The following is a 22,815-nucleotide window of genomic DNA, read 5'->3' as shown; positions in this document are numbered from 1 at the left end:
GTTTGGGTAGTATGTATGCAAACCTTACCCCTACCTAGCGAGATAGAGAGCCTGTTTCCAATAGATCCTTTCTCGTAATTAATTACCTAGTAATTAAACAACAAGAGTACAAAATAGTCAACTGTTTTACACTATCCTTATATTTTTTAAATTTTAATATAAAAAATTCAAGTACTAGTACCCCAGCAAGTGAGAAATATTCTGTGGGAGTTCATAGTTGGTTACCAAATCCCGCATTAAAAGCCGAAATATCCGGTGATCAACCTTTCTTGTTCCTTAAGGAAAAGGGCAAGCCAGTCATTTACAGTGTTTGCCAACCCTAATACATCTACCTACCTTTCCCCCCTATAAATAGGGTGTATGCCTTTTGGTTTGCCTTTGTGGCTCTACTCACTATGGACAAGAGAGAAAAGGAAGAGAATCTAAAATTAAGAGTAAATTGATTCAACAACAAACACAACAACCACAAACTCAGTGAAATTCCACATAAGGTCTTCTTCATAAATGGGAACTATGAAATGTGAGACCTGAATCTATTTTTGTGAGGAAGTTGAGCACAAAAGGATGAAAAGATCAATGGAACTTGTGTTTGAAGAAATTGGCATGCTTATTCTTTTATGGTAAGTTGCTTTGTGTTAGTACCATATGTATCTTTTCTCTTTTGCATTTGGTTTTGAAATTGTTTGTTAAAGAATTGGCTATAAGTTTGGTTTTCAAAAAGCACTTTTGCTATAATGGGTTTAGTTTTTGTAAAATTGTTTTTTAATATTTGTGTTGTTTGAGTGTGGATTTGGATTAGAAATTATTTAGAAGTATTTTAGATGCTTTTATATTTTTTCCCCCTTCTTTATGTCTAAATTTTGATAGGCAAAGTTATCCGATACTATATATAAAGTCAGAATTTAAAATTTATGAGTTATGAACTTTGCATCAAACTAATAGATCGTCTTAGTAACTGATTTCACAATTAAATGTTTAGACGTCTTTTATGAATTCCCTAAAACCAATCATGATATAAGCAAAAATTAAGGATTCGTCTGAACTCGTACCAGATACTCTTGCTCCGCCTATGCCTGACACCTATTCTGGTATGAGGGCCATATTTAGATTTAAGCAAGGAGGTTCAATTGAATCCCTTTCATGAAAAATTACACTAAGCTAGGGCTATGCGTAATTTGGCAAATACCGAATTACTGTATCACAACCTAAAATTTTGGTATTTGATTTAAGTTTTTAAAAAAAATTTGGTATTAGGTTATGATATTTGGTGTTTAGAAAAATAATACCGAAATACAGATACGGTACCGAAATATATAATAAGTTACAAAATACACATATTATTGATTATAATATACTAAGTTACATAATATTTTTCTTTGGTATGCATGTTGAGGCTGGCAGTAAAGCCCATGTACTTCTTTAGAAAAGTGAAGGAATAAGGTAGGCTGCAGATTTCAACCTTATTCTCTAGGATGTCAAGCATCTTAACCTAATACTTTTACAGTTTTAGGGTGGTTCTTCTCGTGTAATGAATTGCATCTCCCTAACTTCAGTAATTAGCTTTAAGTAAGTAACAAGACATTTTCAAATATAATTTATTCCTTTATGTACCTTTTTTTCTCTATAGGTTGATACTTGATGGTTTTGGACAAATCTTGTCAATTGTCATGTGAGCTTAGAACATTTTTATTTTTATATTTGTTAGTATTTAATTAAATATATTACAATTTATGGCTTTATGCACTAGTTAACATTGAAACCGAACAAATCGAAGTTACCGTACCGAATAAATCGAAACTGAAAGGAGAAGAACCATACCGTATATAATTAGGTATTGTATTGGTATAGCATTTTAAAAATTCGAATACCAAAAATACCGAACCGAAATATTTAAATGTCGTACTGTACCAACCGACAAACACCCCTACACTAAGCAAATAAGACAAAAGGGTTTCAAAATTTGCTTTAGACCATTGGTTCAAATCTTAGGTGTGATATTGTAGTACTCCCTTCGTTCTTGTTTAATTGTCAAATATTCTAAAAATAATTTTTTTATTTTTACTTGTCACGTTTCGCATATCAAGAGGAAAATAATTTATTTTTCTTATTTTGCCCTTAGCATTAATCACTCATTTAAAATGCTGACAATAATGGTCAACAATGAGAATTGTGCGGTGGGAGTTGAGGAACTAAAAGTGATTCGTGGTAATGTGCTTAGTGTTGAAGGTGGGGTTGATAGTGTTATAGTGTGTTAGAGGCTAGTAATAGAGAAAAGTGATGATTAGGGGTGTACATAACCGGAAAAACCAAACCAAAGCAACTATATCGGTTTGAATTGGTTTGGTTTTGTTGGGTTTTTCGAGTTTTTTGTTAATTAAATATTATTTCAATCTTACTTTGTTAAATTTTTTATAAGTAAATATATGTTTAGCAAAAATATAAAAAATTGACAAACATATTATCTATTAAAATATTTTATGGGAGAATTTTCTTAGTAACACATAACAGTTAGTTTTTAGTCGTTTGACAATACTTTTTCGTTGATATACACTTTCAAGATTAACCGAATTAGTAATTAACATAAAAAACCAATATGATACTTTAATAGTAATAATCACTTCACATTCGAAAAAGATATAAGAATTTAATAGACCTTAACATATGATATGAATATGGACGAACAAAAAAATTGACGCATTTCAGTAACACTTGATGAGAAAGTGATCATATAACCCATTATTTAAGGTTAATAAATACGGAGCACTTCATATTTTATTAAATATTATATCCCGCAAGAGAATCCCAAATATTTCTAGATATTTTTTAAAGAAAATTTTATATAAAATCTTAAAAGTATATATAAAAATTAAATATTATATGTCAGTTTAGTTCGGATTTTTTTACTCAATACGAAACCAAATCAAACCAAACCTAGTCGGGTTTTTTTAATCGATTTGGTTTATTTTTTCGGTTTGGTGTGATTTTTCGGTTCGGTTTGTACACCCCTAGTGGAGATAATGACGATGATGATGTCTTATCAAAGTAACATAATCTTATATCCTGCTTTACATATTAAGACCTGTCGCAGTGCAATTAAACTAATTGCTTTTTGGCTAAGCTTCTTTTTGGCTAAACATATTTTTGTTGCTGCTAAAAGTACTTTTCTTAAGCAACGATATTTGACAAAGCTTTTAGAAGGAAAAATAATAGCTTTGAATAGAAGGAGAAACATTTTTGAGAAGCAAAAAGGTAACTTCTTCCCAAAAATTTTTATTGAAAAAAGCACTTTTTAGAAAAGTACACTTAGAAACGCTTTTTAAAAGTTTGTTGGTCAAAAATATACTTTTAATTAATTAGTCAAACACAAAGTGCTTTACACCAAAGATAATTTTTTAAAAAGCACTTTTGAAGAAAAATAATTTTCTAAATAACGTGATTTCGAAAGCTTGCTTAAACACGCTAAGGGGTCGTTTGGTAGGAGGTATTAGAAAAAATAATGCAAGCATTAGCTCTATGCATTACTAATACCTTGTTTGGTATATTTTTTCAACCTGTGCATAACTAATACTTGTATTAGTTATACATCATAATTGTTATTATCCTATGTATAAGTAATGCATAGAAAACCATGGCATTAGTAATACCAAGGCTATTAATGCATGCATTAGTATGGTTAAATATAAAATTGTCCTTAAAGTCCCTTAAAGCTAGAGAATATGTAGGGCATTTTTGTAAACAACTATTTTTCTTAAAAATTATGCAATGCATTGTAATTTAATACACCACACCAAACAGTTGATAAGAAATAATATCTGCATAACTTATGCTTGCATTACTAACACATGCATTACTAATACAACTTATTTTGCACTATTCTTATACACCTACCAAATAACCCCTAAGAATTGGCCATCGGTGGTGATTGATGTTGGTCTAAAAGGTAACTCGTGTCCTTTCCTTGAACAGAAAGGCCCTATGGTTATTTGATACTTGGCTTGGTATCATGGTCCAACTTTTCTTGAATATCACATGCCTTGAGCTGGAACACCTGGCCAATATGTAAGAGGTACTTCTTCATCTCATCATATGTGTCATATTTTTTTTGCTTCGTTTTAAAATAAATAATAAATTTATATTTTCAAAACCATCTAACTTTAAAATCTCAGGTTCAGTATATTATGCTGGAACTTTTCGTGTGTTGAAATTCCAACACAATATGCCGAAAGTTTATACACAGATGCACTATCTTTAGTATATTATGCTGGAACTTTCCGTGTTGCAGCAAATAATGCCTATTTTTCAATGACTTCACAAACGTTGGCTATTTTTTAATTACCAGTCCGAAAACTGACTAACCCGTGGTGTTTTCACTAAAATAACTGTAATTGAGTTATAGCAACAAATCCATATATTTCTAATTGACTAGTAGCAATTCAATGGTCTTTTTCATTTGGAAACGTGACGCTGATTCAGAACGCTGAGTCTTTTTCGATCAGAAACGCCTCTCTACTCCTTGGGGTAGGGGTAAGATCTGCGTACACTCTATCCTCTCCAAACCCCACTTCTCCAAACCCCACTTGTGTAATTTTGCTGGGTTGTTGTTGATTTAAGAACGCTGAGAGTATTTGATGAGAAAGTTCTAATACATAACCAAATAAAACGCCAATACAGCTTGTGAGTACTTTTCGTAGTTTCTATAAGCAATGGTAATATGCACGTGGTTTCCTAAAAGAGATACCTTGAGCACTACTAGAGAGCGTATTTGCATGAAATTTCATATTATATTCCATAAAACAGTTATATACAGGTTTAAAAAATTGGTTATACTACGCTGGCCTTCACTATTCCGGAGAAGCTGCCTTTATTGCAGGAGTTTGATAGAAAAAAGAATGTCCCTTTAACATTTATCTTCTACATGCAAGTATGCAACAATGGTGAAGAGGACCTAAGCTGCAAGAAATGTGTATCACAATTGTCCATGGCCTAACAGCCAAAAGAACACTCGAGGCCATTAGCAGCAGCAATACCAACTGTTGACAGATTGCTACTGCTGCTAAAGAAAATTGTTAAGCAAAAGTTTATACTGCTAATTCTCTAAACTATGTAAGTAAGCTGCTCCAAATCTGTGACAACTTGGTTGATTGCATGAATAATCATTTTCTTTATCTGTTCCATCAAAGGATGAAATAAGTTAGTACACAATGGAGGCTTAACACCGCCAGATTAAGATAAAAGCATTTTGATACGGTACCTCTAGTTTGTCTTCTCTGACCTTGTGGCCTCTTGGCAATTTCCTAAACTCAGCTGTGAGGCGGAGGCATTCTTGAATGTTTTCAGGAGAAACAAAATCGGCAGCAACTTTGGTACACGACTGGAAAGTTGAAAACGATATGGTTACTTGAGGGAACTTCTGGATTTTCATGGAAAATAAAACTAGTACGGAAATATGATTTTTACCTTGAGATTACGCACTTGGTGAGGGCATCCTGCAGGAATGAAAACTGCCTCTCCGAGTCTTTGCTCAAAGGTCCAAGGCTCAATCCCTAAAATATTAAAAATTGACATTGTAGATTTGTTTACAAACATGTTTTCTCTGATTCTCGAGCAAAGATAAAGAACAAGGTAAATTACTAACCAAATTCTTCCTTAAGCTTTTGCTTGTGCTCCAAAGTTAAGTAGAAAGTTTGATCATGGATCGGGTGAAAAACCTGATCAACAGGACAACAGTAAGTGTGCCTAAATTCCTTTGCGTGCTTTAAAAGATACTCCTTCAACTTGGTTACGTCTTCCCTTCTGAAGATGTCCCACAAGGCACCTCCAGTTGTCTCAGGTGTTTTCTCCTCCCTTCCGATCCCACTAGATATCTTCATAGGATATTCGTTGCCATCATGCTCGAGGCACTCTCTTTCATCTTGAGCTCTATGCTTCTGTTTCACTCTCTCAATTGCAGACTGCTGCTCATCACTTACAGCCATCTCTGCTGTATGTGTCAAAATATTTATCTGAGCAATTCGAATTTCAGAAACATCAGCTTGTCATAAAATAAGCATGGAAAAAGCAACAAAGGGAATTAATAGCAGGTAATGCATTAACACAATCCAGAACTGGGAGAAGCGAGAAGGCTCCTAATAATGTGAGATTAAACATAAAACTGGATTGTAGGATATGGATCAGCATGTACTGTAGATCATTCTCATATCAAACTTATTATAGAGTAGCCATGAGGTTAATGAGTCTCACTAGACAACATAAGGCAGAAGATTGGCTGAATAAGTTGCTATATTTTGGGATTAAATGTCAGTTTTCTTTCCCATTTTTAAACAGCTACTTAATACTTTTCAGACACCTTGCCAAGGTCCTAGTCGACGAGGTTCCAGATTTCGGAAGTAATCTGAAGGAATATCCTCCTAATTGTGATTTTGAAGTATTAGGCAGTGCTATTCCACAAGCCAGCACGGACAGACCGCGTGATAACTAGATCTAGAGAATACATAAATCAAAGGGGTGGTAATGATATGAAAATAAAGTGAAAAAGACACATGAAGGAACTAAACGTCCTGTTGAAACCATACCGCATCTGACATATCGCAGTGAAGCTTTGTCACCGAATCCCCTCTTCCAAGTTCTTTCGTCATACCATACGCAATGTATGTCTTTGGACCCAAGTCAGGTTTTAAGACACCTGTTGGTAATTTAACGGCAAGATTCAGAATACCGATCCTTGGATCTGTGTACTCCTGGAATGGCAAAGCACTGATAAACTCATCACAGTGGCGAGGCAAGAGATCCTCAAACTTGTCAGATGGCGGCCAGTCTTTAAGTTTGAGCATTTCAGGCCAGAGATTTTTGTATGTTCTGCCCTCTGTATAGCCTTTAAAAAACTTTCGAGTATTGATCTCAACCTGCAAAAGTTTTACATAATTTAATCATTAGCACAATGGCAGATAGTCATATTCTAATAACAAGTTGAGGCTATTCAAGAAGCAACTATTTTAATATGAAGAAAAAATACTTATTACCAAAAGGAAAGGAAAGGAAAGGATTAAGCGGAATATGGTAAGTACTAATGCTGTGCACGAGGTAGAAAATGCAGAAGATATGAGAAAGAACCTGACAACCAGCCAGGCAGTCGATAGCCTTTACTTCTGACATACTTGTAAGGATCTTTGAATCAGTGCTCTCACATAATGCACGCCACATAACCATTGGTTCCCAGCTTAAACCGCTTGTGTGCTCAAGAACATCTCGTACTATCACCGGTTCACCCTTGGCCCAGTGTCTGCGAAAGTGTAAAAGTGCATCATCCTTCATAGCGTCCTTTGCAGTAGGGGAATACAAGCAGTTATCATCTGAACCAACCCTAGAAGCCGCTTTGTGTAACAGTTCAGGGTCATCAGTTGTGCAAATTGGCTGAGAAATTATCTGGGCAAAATTGCATTGGATCAGAATTCTTTCCGCTTTTGCTTGCAAAGTTGAGATCCATTTTTTCGGCAACAGATGCTTCAGGTCTAAAATACAATTTCCACATCCACCCATTTCTACAGGAGCACACATGATATTACCATCATAATTAGCAACCCAAGTAATTGGTTTTTTCTGGTCCTGTGAAATTTCCATATTATGAAAATTTTCATGCAGTGGATCTCCACCGTGCATGTAATCATAGCCTCTGTCTAAATACTGGAAAACTGCTTCATCACTATTTCCCGGAAATTTGCCTTCCCGCAGCTCTTGGCAGCAACTTAGACAGAGCTCATATGAGCAATTTGGGCAACTTCGATGAAGATCAATTATTGAAGTTGAGCAGTTGTTGCTGCTCCAAGGCCAATAAAATCATTAAGTATAAAACCTCCAAAAATAAGGACTGCAAACATAACATTTCATAATAGCACGAAAAAAAGTATATTACCAGTAAACTCGCTCATCATTTTGATAAAGTGACTGTTGAATTTCAACTGAAGATGAAGATACCCCTGTGATAAAAACTGTATCAATGTACAATTCGTCCGACTCAATGTTTTGTTTCTTTAAACTAAGAGACATACCACGAATAGAAGACTCCATCTCTATCTCCTGGATTTGCTCCTGATGAATTTCTTTCAGAAAGGGGAGGAGTTCGATAATCAAATAGTGCAAATGCTCAATCTTTTCACGATCAGTGAGATCCCTTCTTGATGTCTTCAAGGAAAGAAATATTCAGCCGTAATTAGAAGATAAAGCGACAAGCTCATTTTAATTGATTTAAGGAAAAGACAAACCTTAAGTGTGCCACTTGAGTGTAAGCACAGGTTGCAATTACATTTTCCACGACAATATGGACAAACCTCTGAAACTTCTTCTTCTTCCAATTCAGGATACCTGTTCATAAAAAATAATTAGCAGGAAGGTTAAAGTGATGTTAAAATTTCATGACATACTAAAAGGAAATCTTAAGCATTTGAACAATCACAAAGATAAGAGATACACATTGGACATTTACCATTCCCTGATGCACTGGATACAGTATAATTTCTCCTTACACTTCATACAAGGAACAACAGTTCTTCTATCACTTCTTCTGCATTGATGACACTTTGAAGGCTGAAAATTTACCTGCATATGATTAAACAAATAAGTGTCATCATCTGAAAGAGTTCAAAAGAAAAGGAGAAAAATTCCATTTAATCTACAAGATTAATGAATAAAAAGAGCTTGACCTTCATGTTTGTAGATCTATCTATTCCACTTCTTGAAATTGTTGAACCAGAGGACGACGAGGAGGAAGGCGATGAACTACAAGCAGACAACTTTGCTGAATTTTTTATTATATCTTTTGGACTATTATTTGGTTTCAGATCATGTGAAACATCAATTCTCTGGCTTCTTGTATTGCTTGGTATATGATGTCCATTGCTTATCAAAAGCTCATACCCCTCAGTATCATCTTCCCACTCACCAACATAATAATCATGACCGTATCTCTTGAATGAGGCAGCAACACGTCTTACTGATATCCTTTTATTCTCTGCATCTTTTTCATGAATTTCCTGCGTCTTTATTCCATCCTTGGACAGACTTGGCTTTTCCTTGCACACATCCCACTTGTCTTCACTTTCATCCACCTTGTCCATTGTTTTAGGAATCTTCATCTTGCTTGACGTTCCTAGACATTTTTCTCCATTTAATTTAGCAGGCACCCTTTTATTCCCTGAGCCTTCAATTTCTTGAGTCCCTGGCATTTTCTTTCCAACCTTGGACAAGCTTGGTTTTTTCTTGCACGCGCCCCATTTTTCTTCAGTTCCATATTCCACCTTGTTCATTGTATTATCTCCTTTTTGAGTCATCTTCTTGCTTGAAGTTCCTAGAGATTGTTGCAGATTTACTTTATCCGGCATCCCTTTCCTCTGCGGATTTCCACTTAGAAGAATGCTTTTTGTGGAGGTAGAAAGTTTAAGTCTGTCCCTGCACTCGAGAGGCTCGTCTTTCACTTTATCATTCCTTTTATTTCTCATAGGTCCATTTTTAAGAACTTTTTCCTGCTTGGAAGTTCTCCAAAGCTTTTCCGAGTTTCTTAAACTATTCAAAGCTTCATCAAGTGGCATCTGAGATTTCGTTAAGGGTCCTGGACAATACTCTTCATCAAGTGACATCTGAGATTTCGTTAAGGGTTCTGGACAATACTCTTCATAAAGTGGCATCTGAGATTTCGTTAAGCGTCCTGGACAATACTCTTTATCTTCTTCCTCTTTGCACTCCTCCTCTTCTTCATCATCACTGATGAAGTCATCCCAACTTAAAAAACTTGGTTCCTTCTTTTTTGCTGAACGATGATGCATTCTACTACGCGAGTCATCAGATTCCTTTCCAGTAGCTATTGTCTTGGTCCTCTGATGCGATGTGATCATGTTCTTCTTTGGCTTTTGCGCTGTTTTTATTCTCTCTCCCAATCCACCTGATAAACGTGCATCCTCCGGAACCCCTTTCCTGATTACAACACCAACTTTCTCTGCCATAGTTCTTCTGCCACGGCGGACGACAGTATCGGAACAATGCTTTGGTTTCTTATTAGGGAACTCTGTAACGTTGAGCAGCGATGCTGCATTGTCCTTTCCGTGTTTTTCTTCATCACGATTTAGGACAAAATTTCTCTTCCTAAAAACCTTAGACGGATTTCTCATTCTTGGGGCGTTCTGACTGCTCAATGGTCCTTGTTTCGCAATTAATGTCGCCATCTTCTACTCCTACACAACTGAAACATAAAACTTAATAATCTAAACAATCTGAATCTTCAGGATAAATGGCAGTGCAAGAATGTTATAAACAAATACTGAATCCACAGAATGAACCTTAGATGCTAAAATGGAATTAAATTAATCTAACATCAGCAAGCGGATTAAAATCTGAATGAAAATCAACTTTTTGTACTAATGTAAAAGCTACAGACAAAACCAGATTAATAAAAAGAATTTCCACGGGTGACCCAAAGTCAACATAACTGGGTCAACAGTCATCATCTCAACCAATTCACCATTAAAAAAATAACTAAAAAATAAAACCAATAGATGAAAATCTGAATCAATCCCCATTTACATACCAATTCTCAATACATCAATTTGTTGGCATTTCAATCCAAAAACAGAACCCAATTAATCAATCCTTAAAATCTATCCAAAATTCACTAAAATTCCCAATACCCATATAATATTGAAAAGAAGAAGAAATAGAGAGAATCTGAACGAAACCCATGATCACACATATATAAAGATAATGGAAACTTCAACTCACCTGATCAATGGATCAGTTGAAACAGCTTTTCATTGAATTTGATACAATTCTAATTCAGCATGTTAATGGGTTCAAGAAAGAAATAGAAATTATGAAATTCGATATTCGATTACAGAGAAAATAGGAATTAAGAAGCCGGCTGGTAGGTATTTAATAACAAGAAAAATACTCTACCCAACAAAACAAGTATAAAGAGAAAAAACCAAAGAGAACAAAACAGTGGGTGACTGTCGCACCTTTTTTCCTATTAGGAGTTGGATTTTGGGAGCTGTAAATGTAAATATTCTGGTGAGGTCACTATATGGGATTAATGGGGATTGTGTGACTTCAAGAATTTACCCTTATTTGACATTAAATTTAGATGAACTAAAACTTTGGTCAATAATATTTGTTTTACAATATTCGGATATCTAAAAATGAAATTCATAGGCAGATTTCTCTGGTCCACACTAAGTGATCAATTTATTTATTTTTTTATCCAAAATAAGTGTCCATTATATAATCAAGAAAAAATTCAATTTGTTTTTTCAAAATTACCCTTATGTACGTATTGCTAAAAAGTCTTTTACTCCTCACGTTAAATTATGTTGCAACATTTAATTAAGGATAATTTAGTCACACTAACTATTTTTATCTAGAATTTAGTATTTCCTTAATAAATGTGCCCAAGGCAAATTGGTCACTTATTGTGAACCGAAATATATGAAGAAGTGTCAACTTCTGTGAGCTAAAATAGGTAGTAGTATTTACTATTTACTCGCATCATGTGTTTATACCAAATTAAATCGATTAAAAATTAAAGTACAGACACATCTAACTTAATGCTAATTAAATAATAAGTTGTATGAAAAATAATATATCTTGTATTTATTGATTTAATGTAATGAATATGTTTTTATCATTAATATTGCTCTTTGTCCTTATTGTCAAGACTTTTACAACCAAAAATAGTACTACTGATTTCGATATTAACGGAGTTATTGATTTGGTTTCATTTAAATTATAAAATTTACATTTTTTTAATCTTTTAGAGATGAAATTTGTAGGCAAATTAGTAAAATTGTTTTGAACAATCTATTAGTAACATGTTTTAGGAATCCCAATCCTAAAAATATACTTAACACTTTAATTTTCTTTATTATCTAGGACTAGGAAGTAGGAACTACTGTGCCAACTTCAGTGCTAAAGTATTGCAAATAGCATCTCCTAGTCCTTTCAGCATAAAAATTGTCATGACTTTTTCAATAAATAAGAAATTGATATTATCATGCTAACGGAATTCATTAGTGTAGTAATCTCATTTAAAATTGTAAGAATCTACATACTAATTTTCGATTATGTTGCATTCCACAAATAACTTGAATTTATTTTCGAAAAGAATTAATATAAAGAAGAAATTTCCCTCCATTAATTTAATATTAGTGGGTAATATATTTAATTCTAAAAAGTAGAGCGTGAATTCATTTGTATACTCTGTAAAATAAAACAAAGGGTGTTCTATCTCTGTTATCTCCTGAGATGTGTAGAAAATAAGATTGATCTTTTTCTTAAAAGAAAAATAATAATGAGACCTCGTAAACTGTGTAGCACATTTATCGTGTGAGTACCGTAATGTAGTAAATCAATGGTTGAGATTTCAGGTGATACCACCAATTAATGTGACACCATTTAATTATGTATAAATTTAAGATTTTAATCTGATTGTGTATTGTAATAGCAATATTTTATTACTAAAAGATATTTCATGGTTTTCATTATGCGTCATTTGTATTTTGCATTTTGATTGTAGGCTAGAAAAATTAGTTTTTAGCTACATTTGGCACTCTAGTTACTGTATTTTATTCGTTTTTGAAACTAATGGACAATGATTTGTACTTATTAGGCGTGTGTTTGCCTTATAGGATGTGATTCCACAGTAGAAAGCAAGTTTAGAGAATGGATAATTTGGAGCTTTGAAGTCTGAGTAGAAGCCCAAGGAGTTAAACTGGGGGTGATGAGGTAGATAATTCCTTAATTTGACTTCAAAGAAGCATCTTTGCATGAATCAATACTAACTTCCAATCAGTTGACCTTCGATTCTGGAGATTAGAATAGAAGAACTCTGTAACGGCGAAGATGGGCCTCTACTCCTTTAAAAATCGGGAATCCGCAAGGAAAGATAGGACACATAGTAAAGACCGATAACGTTTGGGGTTCGAGGACCAAGTATGGATATTAAAAAGTGAAGAAAAATCCGAAGCGAAGAAATTTGTATGCGCGCCGCGTGAGGGACCTCGCGGCGCTGCGCGACTGCACAAATGGGCAAGCATGACAAAATCTGGCCCTTTGAAAAGTCCCACTGGCGCTGCACATGGGGCAATGCGTGGCGCACCACGCCCGTGTAGTTGTGCTACCCATTTTTCCCCTTTCGGCTTAGAAAGGGTAGTTTCGTCTGAATCTGTTCTTATATGGTATAAATACATAAAAATACGATTTTTAGAGAACTTTTGATCTACAAATAGTTGAGAGAGCATTGGAGGCTTCAAGACACAAGATTTCATCATTCCTCCACCAATTCAATACGCGAGTTTGGATTGTAACTTTGGATTGATATGCTCTTATTTTTTAACTTTATTTGTGATGACTTCTTCCATGATTATGAAGTAGTTTATGTACCCTAGGGATTGATGAATATGGTGCTTTGCTTGTTATTTGTGGATTTTAACTCTAGTTATTTGCATGAATTCGTTTATAGAGCGTTGAATTGATTGCAAATTTGTTCGCCGACTTATTTAATCGAAAGAGGAATATTTTGGGCGATTATCTTTGCATATTTTATTTTATTTAGTTTAGTCATTATTCTAATTAATTGAAAGAGCTTTTTTGAATTGTTGATTAAACCGAGTTAGGAGAATATTCTAGAGATGTTTTTCTAAAGATTAGTCCATCAACATGTTCTTGTATATCTTTATAGTGCTTTATATTAGTTTATTTCGTAAAGTCCAGATCTAATCGAGATAGGAGTTTTGACTTATAACTGAACTAAACATCGAGCGAATTCGCGAGAATCATTAGAATATTAGAAGTGACTTTACTTAGAGTTAGATCTCAAATAGATATCCTGCACCTATCCTGTCAGACACTTATTTTTCATGTTGATAACAATCAAATCTGGCTAATTTCAAGTTCTTCGTAATCAATCATTAATTGCTTTAGTTCAAGTGGTTATTTGTAGTCACATACAATCTAATTCAAGTTTTAATCACCCTGGATAGCATTCTACGAGAAATTACTAGAACATTATTTAAATATAACCTCTGTGGAGACAATTTTACAATATTATCTTTGACTAGTTAACATTAGTTTTCTTGTTGTGCTTCACATTTCACTTAAGAAAGCATTAATTAAGTATTTATTTTATTTAACTATCCTTATTAATAATATTTTTAAATTTAAATTTGACTACTAGTACTCCAATTTGTTTGAAAAATGATTAATAAAGGTAAAATTGGAAAAAAATTTATTAATTCTCTCTTAATTTGCAAAAATTATAAGTTTAAAAAATAAATTCTATTTTGAGTATAATAAACAAGTAAAAGGAAACGAAAAATTAATTTAATAGAGCAATCATCAAGTCAGAGTACATTTGAATGAATTGGAATTTTAAATCACTAAAATTTGTATTTAAAACAAAAAAAAAGACATACACGTTCTGTGCATTACAAAAAATGGGATGTCATATAAAGTCATGATTAGAAGAAAACAAGGCATCATTAGTTATACAAAATGAATTTTCATTATTTACTTAGGGAGATTCACAAATGATTCTTCTGTTTTAGTAGATCTATTTATGGAGATCTGAAATGGATTTTATTTTCATTAAATATAGTAGATTTCCCTTTCGTGCTCTCAAAGGAAGGTGATTTTCTAGGACTCTACATCAAAATCCTACTAATTATACAGTGGAAAAATAAAATATTTAGCTGGATAATTATGGAAATATATGCTGTAATTATGACATCAGAGTTAAGGAGTTAAATCTCTTTCATGATGTGCTTGGTATTCAAGCAATTGATACACCGGCGCCCACGCGCTCTTATCACACTTTATTAAGTATATATTTTTGTTGTTATTTTAACGTACGTATCTTATATTCAGTATTTATTTATCTAACTAATTTGAAATCGTGAACAAAGTTCATTAGGCATTAGATATTGAAAATCAACTTATTATTAATTTGAATTGACGTAAAATTTACTAAGGGTAAAATAGAGTATTACAAAAAAGAAGTTAATACTTCGCTTAAACTCAACTCAAAAGACAGAATCCAACCGCGTTAGTTTGTTAAACCTTATCCTCTAATTCCCAAATATTTACCGCCCAACTGGCATAGTGGGACCCGCAAGCACAGCCTCAACTTTGAAACCACGTGTTTCATTGTGTCACTCGTTGTTCACGTGTGCTCGTTATGAAATCTTCTTTTAAGACTAGCGAGATTAGCCCGGCCCAATGAATATGTGATCAATGTAAAAATAGCGCGGTTAACTAGTTTTCGGACTGGTCATTCAAAAATAACCAGCGTTTATCAAGTCAATGAAAAATAGTCACTATTTTGCCGCAACAAAGACCGATCCAGCATAATATACTGGAGTTCGGTGCACCTGTGTATGACCTTCCAGCATATTATGCTGGAACTCCAACACACGGAAAATTCCAGCATAATATACTGGAGATTCGAGCACTTGTGTATGAACTTCCTGTTGGGCTCATGCCCATGTTGTCCAGCCAAAGACCCAATGGCCTAATCCTATTCTCTTTTGGTTTCCATTCCTATTCGGAATTGGATTCGGTATTTATTCCTATTTTGAGTGGGTTTTGGCTTTAAGAGAAAGCACCACTCATAATCTATAAATAGGACAATCTTGGAGAATTATTCTATGCTCATTGTTACAAGTCTTTGAAAGACTTAAGCACATAAGAGTGGTTTAGAGAGAGCTTTCATCAAGAGAGAAGAGAGAAGAAAGTATTTGTTTTGCTGCAGATTTTTATTCTGACAAGCCAACTTCAAATCACGTTTTCCGATTCGTTATCCGTTGGATCGGGCTGAAATTTTTACTGAGTGTTCGTAACATCTTGGTCTTGGATTTGAACGGCGAAGATCGGATTTGGAGGCTCGTAGCATCTGATTTCGAGCCTTGAACAACAGCTTCATTTTTGTGGATTATACTCTTTCTTCAATTGATTAGTTGTTGCTCTTGTTGCTATGTTGCTCCGTGTTTGGCCCTTGTTGTGTAGCCAATTTGGAGAACTTTTGTGATCCTCTTATTATTAAAGTGGAGCTTTTTGGATCTTTGTGATCCCGTGGTTTTTACCTTCGATTTGAAGGGTTTTCCACGTTAAAATTTGGTGTTCTTTATCTTCTTTATTTTCGGGTTTGGCTCTTTCTCAACATAACACTTCCAGCATATTATACTGGACCGGTATACTTTGCTGGAACTCCATCATATTAATGTGAATGTGAATGCCAAGTTGCAAGCATACTTATATCTAAAATGTAAAATAAATACGTTCTGAATTGAAATGTTTAAAGAAGGGACTGGTGGAACACAAAATGATGGAAATAAGAAAGAGAATGGAGTTGGTTGATACAAAATTGTGGTCACATAGCTTTCACATGTTAACTCCAAACAATTTGGCTAGTGTAATTTTCTTGCACGTGTCGTTGGGCATGACCTTTTTCAATCTAACTAAAGTCCTCAAATTTGCATAATACTAAACTATATGACAAATGGTGTAATAAATTGAATTACCAGGGGCGAAAATCAGCCAAAAAAGCAGCCCTGTAAGCGAGGGGTATACCTATAATTAAATGTAATCCACATGATTTTACCGCTTATTTTCGTAATAGTTCAAATTATCAGTCTAGCTAGTATGTTCATCATTGATACACACTGCTTTTAGTAAATGCCAAACTCAACCACATGAAATTATAGAAACACCCTCAAGCTAACTGTTTATTCCAACAAGCACATGACGACGGGGAGGTGCTTTGCTTTCCCTTATATATTCTTTATATTATTTAAAGAAATATAATTTTTATTGTATAATACTTACCTCCTCCGGTCCACTTTAATTGATTTTTGATTGTTTTTACACATAAGAAATTTATTTTTTAACATCAATTAACAATGTAATTGACCATATTAACTCTAATTCGTTTATTGAAAATATAACGAATACTCATAGGTTATTGATCACGCCCAACTATGCCTTATAAAAGGACACGCGGACGTTGCAAATATAACCTGAGTATTTATGCCCAGAGTCGAATCCACAGAGAATTGACCTATCAATTACTCTTGTTGGACTTACTAAATTCTTTATAATCAACTTCCCCAAATGTTGTAAACAATAGTTGATGGTATTTCTAACAACTAAGACTAAAAGTAAATAAACAGCTGTAAACTAAATATGCTTGGGTTGTAAACAATAATGAGAAGGTTCTAAGATAGTGATTTCCCCTATTGATGGAATCCCTTCCGGTTATGTTTCATATAGATTCACCAAACCATCTCTATCAATCATGAGCACTCTTTTTACCGTAAATCTCTCCCGAGTAATCGCGATAATTTACTAGACGCACTCTCCCGAGATACGCTAGCTGACTTTGTTTATTACAGCTCACTTTAGATTGCACCCAAGCTTCGTTATCCCTAATCCCGCCTTTAAACCCGCAGTTATAGATCCCTCTTATACTTTGGGAGTGGTGTTGTTCAACAATTACCTAAATATGCACTCTCTTCCGAGTTATGCACACTAAATAGGCACAACTAATTGAGGATCCTGTCAATTAACTACAACGAACACGTAGTTGAACAAATAGAGATTAACTGGCAAATTATATTAACATAATCAAGAAGTTCATCCTTCAATAGGTTCCATCAAAACCTTAGACTAAAGTATTTAGCTACTCATAAAAATAACAAAAATCACAAAAGAATTCATATTCAAAGGTAAAAGAACAAAGAAGAAGATTAAAGATTGATGCCCAATGATCCTCCTTGCCTCTTGCCCTTCCTTATGATGTTTTTCACTTCCAAAAATCCTTCTCCTCCTTTCTTGGCCGGCTTCCTCCGTTTAATATAGGGTTTAGGGCTTAAAATACCGTATTTTGCACTTTGGTCCCTGAATTTTACGCGTCCTGCCGCGGTCCTACTGCGGTTACGCCAGGACCGCGGCCAGAGTATCCTTCAGAATCTGCAGCAGTGTTCTGCCGCGGTCCTACTATGGTTACGCCCTGTTCCATTTGGAATTTAGAAAAACGTAAAACAGAAAAGTTGTAGTTCTTTGAGTTAGCTTTCCAACCATATATTGTGGAGTCCAAATGGAGTTATGAGCAAAAAGTTATGTCTATTTTACTAGACAGTGCGCAACATGCCTCCTCGAGTCTTCGTTCGTACTTAATTATCAAATTTGACCCCCGAATACGATCCCGGCTTAATTCCTTGGGCTTTTACTCAGACTTCAAATGTCCAAATCACTTGAATTCATTCCATAACATCTATATATCTTGAAATCACTCCTACAAGGCATAAAACACACCGTTAGTGCAAAACACTAGCGATTAAAGCGCAAACTTAACTAAAGTGCAGTAAATTAGAGTGTAATAAGCGACTAAAATATGCAATTATAGCCTATCATCAGTTATTTACTCCAAGAGCAACTTTGAAAAAACAGAAGTTATTTTCTTCTTGATATTTGCAAAAATTAAATATTATGAATCATAAAAAAAGGTCAAAAAATTAATTAAAGTGAACCGAATGGAGTATTTATCAAATTGAGTAAACAACTCAAGCCTTCTTTTTCTCCGAAAGTTTGTCCAGATGATATGGAACTATATTGTGCTAATGTAAATGATTGGATTTTCGAATATAAAATAGTACTCCCTCCGGTCCAAAATGACTTTTTGGTTGTTTTTATACATATTAAGAAAATTACCTTTAACATTAATTAGCAATGAAATTGACCATATTAACTTTTACTATCTCTTCACATAAACACTCCCAAGTCTTAATACATACTCCAATATTATTTACTCCAAGGGCAATGTAAAAAGAAAATAACTAATTCATTCTTGAAATCTAGAAAAATCACTTATTTTGAACCACAAAAAAGAAGCCAAAAAATCACTTATTTTGGCCGGAGGGAGTAATATTTGTAGAATTCTGAATTGATTTCTTTTTCGCCCATAATTTGGAATTGTGCAAGGGATAAAATTTGTCATGTGAACTTCTGGTGAATCAATTTGTTTGTTCTCATTGTTAATATATTTGGTATTTAAAATATCTTTAAAAAACCTTGTAGATTTGTGATGAACCAACTTTAATGCTACTGGTAATCTTTATCTCTTTATTTGATTTATCCTAATATTATTATTGCAATATCTATCCAAAAGGAAAGAAATCAGTCCAACTGGACTAAGGGCTTGTTTAGTTCAAAATCAGGATAATCTAGAATTGTAATCCTGGAATTAAAATAAGAAGATAAGTTGTTCCACCATCTATATGGGTAAGTTTTATCAAAATTATGGTATAAAAATAATATTAATTTTAACTAGTATTTCCAACCAAACAAAGATTACGTTTAATTAAAAAATCTTCATCTAATCCCTTGAAGAAAACGTCCCCTACGAATCAAAATAAGGAAGAACAATTTTGAATATCAATATATTAAATTAAGCTGACAATTAGGGATGGCAAACGAGGCGGGGACGGGTTGAAACAATTTTAAAAAAATTGATGCGAAGCGGGGAGGATTGCAGGTCTATGTGGGTTTCTCCCATTATGGTGTAAGCAAGATAGCTCATTTCTTGGATCCCAACAGAATCTAAGATAACTATAACAGCTGTGTGGATCAGGCTATCCCAGTTGCCGACAGAATTCTACGATAAGGCTAGCCTTGTACAAGTTAGCAACAGAAACGAAAAACTCTTAAAGATCGACACATGCACCTCCTCCACCCTAAGGGGAAAATACGCAAGGATCTGTGTTCAAGTTCCATTGGAAATCCCACTTACCACTGCAGTAACCATAGGTACCCACACCAGCCCATATTGTATGAGGGGGAGGGAATTCTTTGCAAGGCCTGTGGGAGGATTGGGCATAAGATGAGGTTTTGCTCCTTCAACGCTAAAACCCCAGACTTAAAACCAGAACCAGACCCACGCACAAATACCCATCCCATCGGAGAAGAAACAGTTCATAACGGAGATGGCCAATGGAAAATCGTCCCTTTCTGGAAAAACAAGCATCTACAATGGCATCAGAAGGGAACAACAACGGCGGCTACCCAAATGCAGGTAAAGTGATTCAATCTGGCATCAGGTACGTTTCTTGCCCTGAATCACAAGACTGCAATGAGCTCCTCACATTTGGGTCGCATTGAAAATGACCAAGTAAGTCGGTTGGCCCAAAAGGGTCGATCTACCGACCCAAAAAGGATAGATTCCTCCCCAAGGCCTTCAATAGACCAGAAGAAAAATAGCCCAAATCTTAAATTGGGCACGAGTAACCCACGTAACCCATCACACGCCAAACTTTCTGGCCATAAAAGTCACCTACCTAACACACCAATAAAAGATGCCTCTTTGGGCATAATATCTGACACCCGCACTCACAAATTTGACACCAACAAAGGAAAATAATATACCTTAAGTGGACTTTTATTTGTACCCCGTAAATTAGGTATTTTTATGCAGAATAATAATACCCCAGTCTCTCAAAGAGATACGCTGACGGCCCAATCCTTCTTGTCAGTAGGCCACCCCACCCCAAGGGACCTTTACATCGATCCCACTACACTCACACATAGAGCCCACCCCCATCTTTTTCTCCTCTCCGACTGTGTCACCCCCTCTACAGGTAATCGATTTCCTACTTCACATCAATCTTTCATAGTTACCAGTTAGAAGACCTTGCTTGTCAATCTTCCAAGATTGACTGCTCAAGCAAGATCTTCAGACACACCTCCCAACGAATCAGTCATGGTTTATAGCCATAATCCCAACAAAATGACTCATTCTTCCCAACCCTTCTCTTGCGGATTCAACAAGGCTGAGTTCAATAATGGAGAACTCGAACTCGAACTCAAACACCAAAACCCCAATCATCAACCCACTAACACTCTCCTCCACACCACTACCACCAGATCACACACCAGACTCTTGGCTGGAGCTGTCATTTTTGGGGACCAACCAAAAATTACAATTGATGGTGGGTTCAATCCCCATGGAAATCATAGTCCAGGACCCTTGAAACTTAGCGAGACTAGCCATGCAGCTGCTCCATCAGGGTCTGACAAACTTTGGACATCAGCTGTGGATGTTCGCCTGCTTCAAGCACACTACATGGGGACACAACAACCTTTGTCCAGGGAGGAGATCAACAACCTAATAGGCTACTTGTGCCAGTTTATGCCCTTCTTTCCTCTGATGAATTTGGAAACTCCAACACCATCACCCAACTTCACCCTGTGGCCACCAATAGTCCCAGTACCCCTCAATCATCCTGTCCACTATCTCCCATCAACCATCTGAGCAGGGGACTCAACAACAAACTGAGTTATTGATACCCAATTTTGCCCTCATATTTTTTTAAATAGTATATATATTTTTTCAAAATGTCATTTTGCATCATTACTTAATTTACAAGATTTATACGAGTATTTCTATAATTATTCATAATTTTTAGAGCTTTAAAATTAATTTTCTTACATTTAAATTGCTTGATATTTATTAATTACCCCTTAAATTATTTTGTGATGATTTAATTACCCAAAGATATTATTTTTATCAAAATATATCTTTCAGAATATTTTACTTTATTTTATATAAAGCATATTTGTACTTTCAAGCTATTTATACAATTTTGCAATAATAGCCTATATGCTGTGCATAATTACATCCTATTACATTATTTGCACCCAAATAACATTTTATATTTTTGTAATTTTGAATTATTATTTTCAGGCATCTTACTACACAAACACTATTTTTATTATTTTGTTAATTACTTTTTATAAATAATATTATAATTTTTTCATGTATTTAATTTGTAGCTTAATTTGGAGTCAATTCTAGACCAATTTAATGGACCAAATGACCAAAACCTATAAGCCCAACCTCCTTTGGCCCAAACCAGACAACCCCTCGCCCAAACCTGGCCGGGACCCGTTAAAAAAGACCCCAGACCCGCTCCAATCCTAGCCTTTGTCTCTCCAGATCAACGGCCCACAATCACCCCTCTACTTTTAATTAACCAACCCCAAACCCTAACCCATTTCCCTTAAGCCGCCGCCCTAAAACGCTCTCCATCCTCCTTTTCTTCTTCTCTGAAAGCCTAATAGCCGCCTCCCTTAACTCTCTCCATTCCTACCCCAGAATGGAATCAATGCATGATTCCTTACCTTATACGTATGGTCATCTTAAATACCAGGCCTTGAGTTAAGAAACAACCGTCCTCAATCTTCGAGACTTAAGACGTATTTCATCTATATACACTCACCACCGGGTCGTATGGGTCTGATTTACCAAGATCCTCGACCAATCTTTGATTTCCGTCGAACTAGGGTTTGAAATTTTAATTTTTTCCTTTACTGGTTCTATTATCAATTTCATGTGATTTTTTCCTAGTTTGTGTTTGATTAATTATTTTCCGATGCTTTACTCGCTTATTCCTACCACTATATAAGTCCATCCCTATTTCCCCTTTGGACGGTATCAAATTTATTACTACCATTACTCTCACTATTCTCTTCTTCACTCGTTCACTTATTCTGATACACCCGAATATTTTCTGAAACTGTTTGAATTTTATGCCGGCTTAAAGCCAAGGCCATTAATACACTAAAAATACCTCCTCCGGTGTAAGCACTGCTCGGAGCCCTTCTCGAAGCTCTATTTGAACTCTCGAAGCATTGGGGATTTGGGGTTCCATCATCTTCTTTCAATTGTATGTTGTCGAATCACTACTTGATGTTATCCTAAATTCCTCACTCTTTGGCTCGATCTCTCTT

At 34.9% G+C, this 22,815-nt stretch overlaps 1 protein-coding gene and 1 long non-coding RNA gene across 3 annotated transcripts; one reads left to right on the top strand and one right to left on the bottom strand.

The window, feature by feature from the left end:
• The first annotated feature begins 386 nt into the window (after positions 1-386).
• LOC109221322 lies at positions 387-6,565 on the top strand. Its single transcript, XR_002067235.1, has 3 exons — positions 387-620; positions 3,967-4,066; positions 6,343-6,565. It is a non-coding gene; the product is annotated as an uncharacterized LOC109221322 (long non-coding RNA).
• LOC109221321 (lysine-specific demethylase JMJ25-like) lies at positions 4,762-10,991 on the bottom strand. Of its 2 annotated transcripts, none has more exons than XM_019385795.1 (12): positions 10,765-10,991; positions 8,697-10,228; positions 8,480-8,592; positions 8,259-8,358; positions 8,046-8,178; positions 7,910-7,973; positions 7,111-7,813; positions 6,573-6,902; positions 5,636-6,002; positions 5,458-5,543; positions 5,252-5,371; positions 4,762-5,166 (listed from the first exon to the last, which is right to left on the bottom strand). In XM_019385795.1, exons 2-12 carry the CDS (start codon positions 10,209-10,211, stop codon positions 5,095-5,097), a joined length of 3,603 nt encoding a protein of 1,200 aa, XP_019241340.1. In that variant the 5' UTR covers positions 10,212-10,228; positions 10,765-10,991; the 3' UTR covers positions 4,762-5,094. The 2 variants fall into 2 exon arrangements, with proteins under 2 accessions (XP_019241340.1, XP_019241341.1); XM_019385796.1 differs by having other exon boundaries at positions 8,697-10,220.
• Positions 10,992-22,815: the final 11,824 nt, after the last annotated feature.

Source organism: Nicotiana attenuata, unplaced genomic scaffold, assembly GCF_001879085.1.
Source record: "Nicotiana attenuata strain UT unplaced genomic scaffold, NIATTr2, whole genome shotgun sequence".
Classification (NCBI taxonomy): Eukaryota; Viridiplantae; Streptophyta; class Magnoliopsida; order Solanales; family Solanaceae; genus Nicotiana; species Nicotiana attenuata.
Note: the sequence above shows the minus strand (reverse complement) of the source record. Positions and strands in the feature narration are given on the sequence as shown.